The sequence below is a fragment of the Xenopus tropicalis genome, chromosome 6 (genome assembly GCF_000004195.4).
Source record: "Xenopus tropicalis strain Nigerian chromosome 6, UCB_Xtro_10.0, whole genome shotgun sequence".
Classification (NCBI taxonomy): Eukaryota; Metazoa; Chordata; class Amphibia; order Anura; family Pipidae; genus Xenopus; species Xenopus tropicalis.
This window is the reverse complement of record NC_030682.2, coordinates 131,081,976-131,094,301: the sequence shown is the minus strand read 5'-3', so window position 1 is coordinate 131,094,301 and position 12,326 is coordinate 131,081,976. Positions and strand designations below refer to the sequence as shown.

The following is a 12,326-nucleotide window of genomic DNA, read 5'->3' as shown; positions in this document are numbered from 1 at the left end:
ATCAGGAAAGCGGCACTGGTCCCACCATCATGATTTCAAATGTGACAGACAGAAGTGGAACTATTAAGCTGGAGCATTAAGCTTGCATTGTCTACACTGGCATCGGATGTGAATGAAGTCCATGCTACAGACATGAATATACCGTGATCGATCCCAACTGTTGCAAAGTTTTATTTTGGAATCTTGAGAAAGGCGCTCCCCCCCATAAGGACCAAAACTTCAGCTAGAAAGTGCCACGAAGGGCCCCATGTTGTACACTGACTTTACCTATCCTTTTTATACCAGGGTATTTGTTTAAAGGAAAACCCCCCCAAACAATGTAGGGCTCTATAAAAATATCTTGCTTCTTCTAAATAAACCATTTTCATAAAAATATACTTTTTTAGTAGTATGTGCCATTGGGTAATCCTAAATAGAAAACTGCCATTTTAATAAGTAAGGGAGAAAGAAAGGTAAAAACTAAGTAAGCTTTATCAGAAAGGTCTATGTAAATACAGCCATAAGCACTCACAGAAACGCTGCACTGAGTCCTCTGTCAGAAGAAACACAGGATTTCTTGTCTCCTTTTTTTTGTAAACATGTTTTTTGGGTGTCTGACTTCTCTCAGAAACATCCTTAATTCCTGGGGCCAGAGTCTGCAAAGCTCTCTCCTCTCTCCTGCTCCCCTCTCCCACCAGAATGTGTGATCTGAGCTACTAGTGCTAGAGCTGCAGCAGGAAGCTATGAAGACCAGGCTAAAATGGCAGCTGCTATCTTAAACAAGGGAGCTTCTAGGGCTCTTTACTCAGGTATGGTAAGGCTTTCTGGAGAATAATTATAGGTTCTAGGTGGCACTAATGTGCCAAATCTATCGGCAGTAAAATGCCAAAATGACTTTCCTTCTCCTTTAAAGGAACAGTAACACCAAAAAATGAAAGTGTTTTAAAGTAATTGAAATATAACGTACTGTGGCCCTGCACTGGTAAAACTGGGGTGTTTGCTTCAGGAACACTACTATAGTTTATATAAATACGCTGCTGTGTAGCCACGGGGGCAGCCATTGAAGCTGGAAAAAAGAAGAAAAGGCACAGGTTACATAGCAGATAACAGATAAGACACCAGTGTATTCTACAGGGTTTATCTGTTAGCTGCTGTATAACCTGTGCCTTTTCTTCTTTAGAATGGCTGCCCCCATGGCTACACACCAGGGTTTATATAAACTCTAATAATGTTTCTGAAGCAAACACAAAACTTTTACCAGTGCAGGGCAGCAGTACAGTATAGTTTAATTTCTTTAAAATATATACATTTTTTTGGTGTTACTGTTCCTTTAAGGGCTGGGATCATTGGATTCACAGTGCACACATACATGCTAGGCCCCGTCAGCCAATCAATGGACAAATTTCTGCCTTAAACTCCCACACTACTTCCTGTTACAGTCTAATAGCTAATATGAGTGACATATCTATACCCAGGATTGGTCCAATTGGATTTACACCATTAAATCTAATGGCAAAAGGTTAATATGTCTTATTTCCACAGCATCACTGTCTGACTAACCCTACCATGATGCCCTAGCCCTTCAGATCAGCTATTCAGCATTGATGCTGGCGGAGAATTACTTTTTTTTTTTTTTAATTACACTCACCAATATTCACATGAGTTTATGGAATGAACATGCTTTGATAATAACTTGGGAAGGGAGCATTAGGCCCAAATCCTATAGAATTGTTCAAGCTAACCACAAGGCAAACCTGATCCAGTGCCGTAACCCATAGCAACCAATTACACCAGTGATGGGCCAAGCTGGCCAAACGCCCTAAGCAACATGACCAGCTACCTCACAGTCACCCCAGGGGTGAACACACGCGTGGTGATGGCAGAGAGTGTGTTTGAATTGAGAAGCAGACAGTGGGGAGGATGAAGGCCCAGACTGGGGGTACAAAAGAGGTACGTACCTGCCCCCCTCCCCACCGTTGTGCCCCAGCTAAATGCCTCTTCTACCTACCCCTAGTTCCAGCTCTGAATCAGATATTTACTTAAATTACTATTGCCTACGGTATTGTGCTCAGAACTAATTGGTGCCCCCCTGGTAATTCTGCCATTTAAATAGATGGAGGCCTGTCTCTTCCACAGGAAGTTAGATTCCAAGGGGTTATTGGATTTGGATGTCTGCAGTTAATATGGATCTTTTAGAGTTTTCATCCTACACTTTTAAACATTTACATCTACAAATCATTAGGAATAGTGATGAGCGAATCTGTCCCGTTTTGTTTCGCTTCGCCATAAAATTTGCGAAACGGCAAGAAAATTTGCGACACGGCGAAGAATTTGCGAAACGCATTTGTCGCACAATTTTTTTTGTCGCTCGCGTCTATTTTTTGTCGCCTGTGGTTTTTTTTCAGTGCAACCACACCCAATTTTGAAGCGACAGCGCCTTTTTTGACGCAACCGCATCTGAATTTGATGCACGACAAAAAAAGTTTCCACGCAACAAATTTTTCCGTGGCAAATTTCGAGCAACAATTCACCAATGGCGAAAAGCAGACGTTTGCTGCAAATCCATGCTTGGCGAAAAAATTCGCTCATCACTGATTAGGAATAGCCAGTACCCCATCTGGAGATCTAGAAACAAGAATATTATATTATTATATTATATGCCCATATCACTATAAACACAAATATTCAGTTTAATACATGTTCATCTAGCTCGCCCACACAGCTAACTAGAAATGTACTTTCCCTTGGATTTGTTGAAGTATATATATATATATTTAAAAAAAATTACAACACCATGGGGGGCAGTAAACACCACAAAATGTAAAAACAAAATATTGCACGTTACAAAAAAATTTGTACATCTTTAAAACATCTACTTTTTCAGGATTACTTACAAAAATACCTTTAAAATGAAATAATCTGTACAACTGCTTTGAAGCCACATGACATAATAGGAAATTATTTACAAAAGTTTTAGGCGTTGGCTAATTTCAAGCATTCTGTGGCCTCTCCACAGAACCACAAGGGATTGGGGCTCCTTTGATACAAGTTCCATAGAATCATTGCTTGAGTGGATCGGAGTTTGGTAACATTAAATGGTTAAACAAAACCAGAGAGTGCAGCTCATGTCCTGTAGGTTCTTCTCCCAAGATGAACTGTCCATTGTATCACCATTGACAACAGTGGGAAGCATCCGGATGATCTCGCTGCAAACATCATTACATAGCAGAATATAAACAATATATATATTTTGCTTGGTAATCTCAAACACCAGTAGGCTGGCGCTTCAACGAAATCACTTAATAAGTGAGGGATACGAAAATAAATAAATTCAGTTAGTTTTATCCAGTCTTCCACTCCTTTATTCTACTCCAAATCTCTGGAGTATATCCACTTAGTACTGAGCAAAGTCTTGGCTAAGAGCTGGGGGTGTCTTTCCATCAAGGATAACGTCTGTCCTTGCTTTAGATTTCTGTCAGGGTGATCTTGTAGCCTTGTTCCGCCAAGCTTTCCACATTTAGAATGAATGTGTCCTCATTGGAGTAGTGTTCAATGATGTTGTCATCCATATTGACCAAGATCCTAAACAGGGTAGAAAAAGAAACATGTCTGAATTAAGTAAACTTACGTTTTCATATAGATGGGTCAAAAACATTGCAAATATGAAATTCATTCATTTATTTCATTCAGAAGTTATTTTAGTCCTTGGAAAATGGAGTTTACAGATGTCTTATTGTCCAGTTTCCTGACTAAACTCCAGCTGCCTCTAATCCAGGGGCCCAACCTTTTTAACGGAGAGCCACACTCACATGTAAAAACTGTGGTGAGCCGCACAAGCATGAAAAAAAGTTCTTTGGGGGCACCAAATAAGAGCTGTGTTTGGCTATTTGGTAGCCCCATGGGGACTGCTAGCTGGCAGGAGGCTCTGCTTGGAGTAAAACGGTGTCTCTGTGCTCCCAAAACTTGTCTCCAAGCCAGATATGAAAAACTGGGCACCTACTTTGAGGCCACTGGGAGCAACATCAAAGGGGGTAGTGAGCAACTTGTTGGGTAACGCTGGGTTAGAAATGGCTTTCTTTGAAACTTTTGAAAATAATTACAAATTTATGTCACTGTTCTTTGCTTTAATTGAAGCCCTTCCTCTCCGCTGCCAGGAATTCGACATTCCTTCTTCCCTGGCTGTGGATATATTGTGGTGCTGATAGGTCTTACACACTGTTTACATCGGTGCTGCAGCCTATCAGGGCTCTTAACCAATTCCAAGCTGGCGTAACGGCTGCAAACAACTAGGTATTTTCCCTGGAGTTGAGGGGGGCAATGGCACCAGGGGACTGAAATACACTTATGAACAAAATGACACAACATAAAAATATATGAGCAAGATTTCTCTCATTATACATACTGTATACATACACACACACACATTAGATCTGAGCAGTACACTCTCCTTGTCCTTGTAAAACGAAGGGGAAAGTAAAATGCTGTTGGTGTATCTGAGTGGGTTTGGAGATGAGTCCAAGAGGGTACCATAGGCAATAAAACTAGTTGGGAAGCAGGAGAGCAAATTCCTGGTACTGGCAGGGGGATTTCCAGGCTGGAGGGGCAGTAGGGTGGGCAAGTGAGAAGGTGTCTGGGATTTATGCAGGTGGGTTAAGGCTCTGGAGTTGTTGGAGACTAGTTTGCATGTCTCAGAAGTGGGGCAGATAAAATGTAAAATGCTCTGGATACAATGTAGAAGTCATCTTGGACTACTGTGACCATAACATATAGTCAGAGGTTTGAGTGACCGTCCTGCTGTTGTTCACTTGCAGTTCCCAGAATTGCAATGCCATTGAAAGGCCCAGAGTAGAATCCAAGTGAAATGTTACATTTTCTTATAAAACAGTAGCTGTGCCCTCACAGGAACCCTGGCATTCTCTGAGAATCGTGAGCGCCACCTACTGTATTCCAAGCAGTACACACTCTGCCGAGCATTCACTAAATATTCGGGCACGCCAAACATGCTCACCAACATATCAGCCAACAGCCTGTATATTCCAGAATAAAATGAGATACCTTTATACTTGATGGGTGCACAAACCCCCTTTATTAAATGTGTTTAACAAGATTCAGTTATAATTTACCTGAATGCAGCAGCCCTCCCCCTAGGGGTCTGCAAAAGACCCTTTTATGTTATGATCATTTCAATTTGACCCACCATACAGGCAGACAAATCTGGCAAAGATCTGTTCTTCCCTTACAAGGCCAACTTATCACCAACACCTCAGTCACTATATTGCAACATCAGGACTGGGACAAATGTGAATAAATGTGATTCCCAGATCTTGGACAGGCTAAATCAGTGCAATAATATCTGATGCAATATCTCCTTACCCTTTTTTGCTCTTCTTATAAATCTTCACAATCTTTTCCACGGGGATCCCATATTTTTCAGATATCTAAAATAAAGAAGGACATGGTAAGAAACAAGCAGTGGAAGATTGTTTGAAAAATATTGCCCCATAATTTTCATGGGCATGGCTGTAACCAGGGTCAGACTAGGCCAGCAGGACACTGGGAAAAAAACCCAGTGGGCCCTGCCAACCCAGACCCAATACCTATAAGTACTGTTGCTCCACTGCTGTCTTCTCTCCCGATTGCAGCCAAGATGCTTGGGAGGGAGGGGCTGACGGCAGGGACTGAGTGGGCCCCTGCACCCCCTAAGGAGCCACAGCTGCAGCCTTCACACCCCGCAGGGGCCCCCAGAACCCATCCGACCCCCTCCCCTGGGCGCCTTCCACTAGGTTTTTTTCCCGGTGCCCTGGCAGCCCAGTCCAAACCTGGTAGGAAGAGTCCTTCTAAGCTTAGAATGTTACATTCAAAGAGTAATCTGAAGTTTCTATGGTCAGTTCTAAGCAGAGAAACACAACACCTTCCTTTTCACTGACTTTAAATTACACAGTTGGTCAAAATGACCAGCAGGTGGCACTGTTGTGTCAAATTCATTATATTGGCTATTTAAATACAGATTAACTACATTTAATTGCTAATATTTTAAAGACTGGGATAAAAATGAATGGAAATTGTAAATGCATTTAGAACAGTGCTCTGAGCTATTTAACATTAATTTATTTCAAGGGTTTATAGGATCATTGGATGTTCGTTTTTTTGTAGCTATGGACACATTAACATATAGATCTGTAACTGCTACTCATTCTCCAACAAGCAAGAGAACCCAGATTATAGCACAGGAAACAGTGTATTTGCTGCACTCTGCTGCCCCCTACCTGTGACATAGCACATTATGAATAAGGTAAGGGGGTCGCCGTACTGTGGCTTATAAAACACTGATATATTGGATTTATAGGATCAGTAAAACCATAAAGTGAAAATTTAGTTTGTTTTTTTTAAATTAAAATTTTGTCTGTTTATTTAGCACCTACAAACTATTTCTTGGCAACATATGTGCTAAGAGGCATTTTCAGAGATGCCAACTAACCCCATATCATTAGGGGGATAATGATCCAGTCCAGGCGGCTATTAAAACTAAATTCCTAAATGGTAATAAGAAATCGGGTCTCGGGAAACACCCACAGTGGAGTATTACCACCCTAATGGCTATTCCTACTTGTAGGGCTACACAGCGGCACTTTCCACCATTTTACTCACTGATAAATATGCCTTTAAAAACCCCATAGAAATGAATAGACGGTGATACAATGTTACTTTAATAAATCTATCCCTTAGTGGTCTTCTCGGTATGAGAAGCATGTAATGTTGGAAAATGTGAATGGAATTTCGGCTCTTCCAGAGCGATATTGCGAAAAAAGTTCTTTGGGGGGATGCCAAATAAGGGCTGTGATTGGCTATTTGGTAGCCCCATGTGGATTGCTGGCCCGCAGGAGGCTCTGCTTGGAGTAAAGGCGGCCATACACGGGCCGATTGTAGACCAGGGATCCCCAACCTTTTATACCCATGAGCCACATTCATTGGAAAAAGTGTTGGGGAGCAACACAAGCAATAAAAAGGTTCCTGGAGGTGCCAATAAGAGCTATAATTGGCTACTTAATAGCCCCTATTTGGACTGGCAGCCTACAGAAGGCTCTGTTTGGCATTATACTGGGTTTTATGCAACTAAAACTTAACAGAAATTAAGAAATAAGCCCCTGCTTTAAGGCCACTGGGGGCAACATCCAAGGGATTTGGGAGCAACATGTTACTCACGAGCTACTGGTTGGGGATCACTGCCTTAGACCCATTCAGCAGCTTATCGGCCCACCAAATGACCGAATTAGCCTGAATTAGCCCAATATTGCCCCGCCAGTATCGGGAGAAGATCTTAGCGTGTATGGCCACCTTATAACTGTGTCTCTGTGCTTTCAAAACTTGTCTCCAAGCCAGAAGTGTAAAATTGGAACCTATTTTAAGGCCACTGGGAGCAACATCAAAAGGGTGGTGAGAAGGATGTGGCTCCCGTGCCACTGGTTGGGGATCCCTGAGCTAAAGTCTTAAACAGAAAGCAAGAATTCAGTATATGAGAAACAGGGCAGGGGGGTGATATTTAGGTTTGGGAAAACTTTTAAAAGATGGATTTCCATCAGACAGCTTGCAATTTTACTATTATATACAGTAGCTGGTCTCCCTAAACTTTCATTATTTACTGCCTATGATGAGAAAACCTTTGCACGTACAATAGAAAGATAGAGTCTTCACTTGCTGGCTGATTGGGCCATTGGGCCATAGGCATCCACGTACAATAATAATACATTGCTTTCATATAAGAATCTAGAAAGTTCTGTAAGTAAAGTGTAAGTTGAACAAGTAATGAAACTGCTGCAGTGTTATCTACTGGCTTTCAGGCAGCCCCGTGGCATTCTGTCTATGAAGCGGAGGCATCATGCTGCTCACTTGTCTATCACAATGGCTGGCGCTGCTGGGTGTAGATTAGCAAATACTTACAGCCTCGAGGAGCCCTTTAACAGTTGGGTACTTCAGCATCAAGGCGTCGAATACTTCATCAGTTTCTTTCCTTACGTATAGAAGCACTGGGAAATGAGCAAACATTTTTAAAAAAAAAAATAATGCTTAAGGCTACAAAAAACCTACAGTTAAAACTACAGTTAAAGCTATAGTTAGAGCTATTGAAAGAGAAGAAAAAAGTTTCATTATCAGGGTGCCAGGAGGCGTTTAATCTTTATAATAAAGTTCATCCTTGGCAAAATCATTGTGGCTATTATCCCAAAAAAGCAAGTAAAACACCCTAGCTGGCCAACTGCCGATTGTGCAGCCAGAACCAGCTGAAAATAATGGCCCCTTACCTTTCCTGCTTCCTTCTTTCATTTGCTTGGGTGCAGGAGGGCCATAGTCTTCATCCACAGGGCGAAGCAACCGTTTCACCAAGACGCCACTTCAGTACAAAAAATAAACACTCTCAATACTCAGGGCACAATGGAACAGGCTCTGGAACAGGCTTATTATTATTATTATTATTAATTATTAACATTTATTTATAAAGCGCCAACATATTCCGCAGCGCTGTACAATAGGTGGGTTACATACATTGGTCATACAGAGTAACATATAAAGCAATCAATAACCGATACAAGAGGTGAAGAGAGCCCTGCCCAACTCTTAGTTTATATTGTGCCGCCACATTACCCTAAAACCTGCCCTGCTCCCAATATACCCCTTTCTATAGGAGATATATCTATTGTATACCCATATGTGGCAGTTCGTCTCTTATATACAGTACCTACAGTATATATGCCTATTGGCCCTTAAGTCTTTATTATTCTCTTTCTAAGGTCAAGTTGCCCAGATTAGCAAGCATGCACACTGATGCTCAATGTATATAAAGAAGTGCTGATAAAGAAAATGGAATTCCACTTCTCTCACCCTATACAGCTGCCTGTGTGCAAGTACAAATAGCAAATAGGAGGAAAATCTCCATGGGCCTTTAATGGCCAATATAATTCCATCTTTTGATTTCTTGTCCTTCTCTCCTTTATATTTTAACATTAATATTTCACATCAATTTTACTATTTTCTTCAACATACCCTTCAATGTCATCATCGGTGTTGTAGAAAACCTGTGGGAACAAGAACAGAGCATTCATATCATAATAGGAGAAAGCCTTAACTGAATAATTAGAATATGGAGAAAGCCTTAATTGGATATGATATAATGGGATATTATGATTGGGTTTATTACAGTAACTGGATAGATGCTGAGAAGGATCAATAATTCCCGTAACGGTGTAACAAGATTAGTATTGGTTCCAAGGTGTTTAATGGCTTTACTAATACTAATACTAATGTGATGAACAGAAAGTGCATATTTTATCCCATGGCAGGGATCCCCCACCTGTGGTTTTCTGGCTGCTGTAAAACTGCCCCCCCCCCCCCCCATACACAGCCTGAGAAGGTACAAGCTGGGGATCCCAATTCAGCAATAAGCATCTATAGCAAATGGCTTTACACAATTAGCAGATCATTAGCTCCGCCTCTGCTTTTTTTAAGAGGAAGAAAAAAATTGAATATGAAGAACATTAAAAACTTACTTAATGGGCTTTACACTTGGAAAGTTCAGAATTTGTATGTTTGTAACAATCTGGCTGCCATTTGCACTGTGTTGTGCATGGGAGAAAAGATCTCTCCCTTTGAGAAAGGCTTTGGGGAAGACTCCTAGCCAATGGCTGCACTGCAGTGTGTCATGGTGCACTTATTACCAGTGTCTGGGATGTCCTTTACTGACTATGGTCCACAGATCTTATCACATGGGGGTCAGTTTAACTGCATTCATGTCCCACATAAGCCATAGGCTTAATGAATTTTCTGCATTTGTCTGAATAAGATCTGAACAATCTCTTCTAAGAAATAGATCTTAAGGCCATAATATTAAATTTGTACATGGGCCATAGGTTGTCAAGAGTGGCCAAATGGGCATGTGTTTATGGGCACCTTAAGGATCTTTCAAATTACTTGAGGAGCAAACTCCATATTGCCATGGAGCCCCACAATGGGATTAATTGTATATCTTTGGCTAATGCTAATTGGGAATTATGAGAGCTCAATAACTGTTGCATTGCTGTGTTAGATTGCAAAAGGAAGCAAAATGGCCTAAGAGAAAAAGACCCTCTTTTCCCCTCAAACAGTCAAACTGCCCTGTGTGCCACTGAATGTTGCTTGGTTTGTGTGTAACACCTTACATTGTCTATAATGTACATGACAGTAAATCGCTTTCAGCTATACCTGGCCGGTCCTTTGAAGGTTCCCAAAGTGGACATCAGGAATAAAGAGAACAGGCTGCACATCCAAGTCGGTCATTGTTTTGAAGAAGGTAATGTCACTTTTCTTCTGCAAGGGCACTGCTGATAACTTGCCGTCGGCTGCTACACACACAACAATAACGTAATAAACATCATGGTAGTCTAACTACAGGTAAGGTAGCTACATGGTAAAAACCATTCATGTTTTCTAACAGAGAACACCATGATGCACAGATCAGTGGATACGGAATTATACTGAGTACAAGTCAAGAATGCACATTTGTAACCATATACCCTGCTTTAGTGTAGAGACAGCATTGCTCCTATAGCATCATGGCTGGACACTGTGGGCATTTTTGGGCACAGGTTGAAAAAAGTAAGGATTGGGTGCAGGTTTTATTTATTCTGACTTGCTCGACACTAGTGCCAAAGACTCATCTGTGATACTCAGGTCTGAATGGATTAAGTATTAAATGAAACAACCCCATAAATAGAGTCATCATGTAAAGTTTATACTGAAGAATAATGGCCAGTTTGGTACATTAGTTCTTTCCATACAGTGCTGGTGCATATTCTAAAGGCCAGCCATCATAAATCTGTGGTTAGCATGGGCAGGGTGTGGTAGATCATCGGTGTGATTTTAGTATAATGGCTTCCCATTCTACTTGATGGCAGTGCCCTCTGCCCAGGCAATCCGTGGGTTAATAATTGGAAGGCCTCATGATTTTTTAAGGCAGGCCTGAGGGCAGTGCATTTACAATTCAAGTGGCGTATATACATCTGATGCTGTCGCCCTAGGCACGTGCCCTTAGGTGGCCATATAGATACACCCCCTGAATACAGCGACGATTCCAAGTGTTTTTTTCCCCACTTAAAAAAAAAAAAAAGCTGAGAATTGCCCTGTCTGACATTGCTGTGAGAAAAATTCTTGTTCCCATCTAGGAATTAATGGCCTTGACAAACACTGGAGAGCAGTGACAATCTTTATCTGATAAAAGAATATAATTGGATTGTTATCAAACCAATCTTGTATGGTGTAGTGTGAGCAGAAAATTAGAAGCAGGAGCAATAAGGCTGACTATTACAGAAAAAACACCATTTATATATATATATATATATATATATACCATCTAGGAGAGGCAAACATTGGCCTTTCTTCCATTGAAAAGCCCAGGCCAAAAGCATAGACCTGGGCAGCCAACATTAAAACAAAAAGGATATTTGAAATGAAATTCACCCCAAATATTACTCACAATTGTTGCACTGAGCCTGTGCCGCCTGGCTCTTGCCTTTCTTTCTGTTCTGTTTACGTTCCTCGTCACGGATTTTTCTTTCCGCTCCCTTGAGGGTAAAAAAAGAAAGAAGAGAAGAATAAAAGTATCCGTGGATAACGAAGCTAACGAAGCTCATACATTTTTCAATGCCAAGGAGAAGCAGCAGGCACCGGAGAAGATATTCAATTAGATGCGGCCCTTGGTTCCCGTCTCATCTCCGTAATGACCCATTCTATATTTATTAGAGGTTTATTTAAATTCAAAAATGGCCCCTCTGCAATTTTTATTTAAATACATTTTTCTTTCATCTCAGAGCCAATGCAGTGTGACTGCTCTCGGATATTGCTCGGCTGTTTTATCTATGAGTGGGACACGGAATATGGCTTTGCTAATCAGTATTGTCGGCCTCACAATATAAAGCACATATACATATTATTTACAGTAACGCAAATGTATTAAGCACTGTGCTTTTGCTTATAATGGTTTGTTTACCTGTCCACACTAAGGAGCTAGAAACACCAAAGTAAAATGGATAATAATCCACTAAATGCCTTCACACTTTATTTACAGTATATTTACAGTGGCCTTACATGGGGCGACATTTTCTGCTAACTGGTCACTCTATACAGCTTATGGGGCAGGGATCGGCACATACCTATAGGCAGGCCCGGACTTGGATTCAAAATATGCCCTAGCATTACAAGTACACAGAGACCCAAACAGCCCCCAACAACCCAATAAACAGTGACTATGGCATCTTACAGCAACCCCTCTGGCATTTGCTAGAACCCACAGATTGCCAGTCCGGCCTGGCTATATAGGCAGG

At 41.3% G+C, this 12,326-nt stretch overlaps 1 protein-coding gene across 3 annotated transcripts in view; it reads right to left on the bottom strand.

The window, feature by feature from the left end:
• Positions 1 to 2,645: 2,645 nt before the first annotated feature.
• The window catches only part of grhl2 (grainyhead like transcription factor 2), a 47,413-nt gene continuing 37,732 nt past the window's right edge, over positions 2,646 to 12,326 (bottom strand). For 2 of the 3 annotated variants that reach the window (XM_031903346.1, NM_001011338.1), the window contains 7 exon segments: positions 11,480 to 11,567; positions 10,210 to 10,349; positions 9,016 to 9,047; positions 8,277 to 8,365; positions 7,918 to 8,003; positions 5,353 to 5,417; positions 2,646 to 3,561 (listed from right to left, as the gene is read on the bottom strand). In XM_031903346.1, the coding sequence (XP_031759206.1) occupies positions 3,444 to 3,561; positions 5,353 to 5,417; positions 7,918 to 8,003; positions 8,277 to 8,365; positions 9,016 to 9,047; positions 10,210 to 10,349; positions 11,480 to 11,567 (618 nt within the window). In that variant the 3' untranslated portion in view covers positions 2,646 to 3,443. 3 annotated transcript variants of the gene reach the window in all.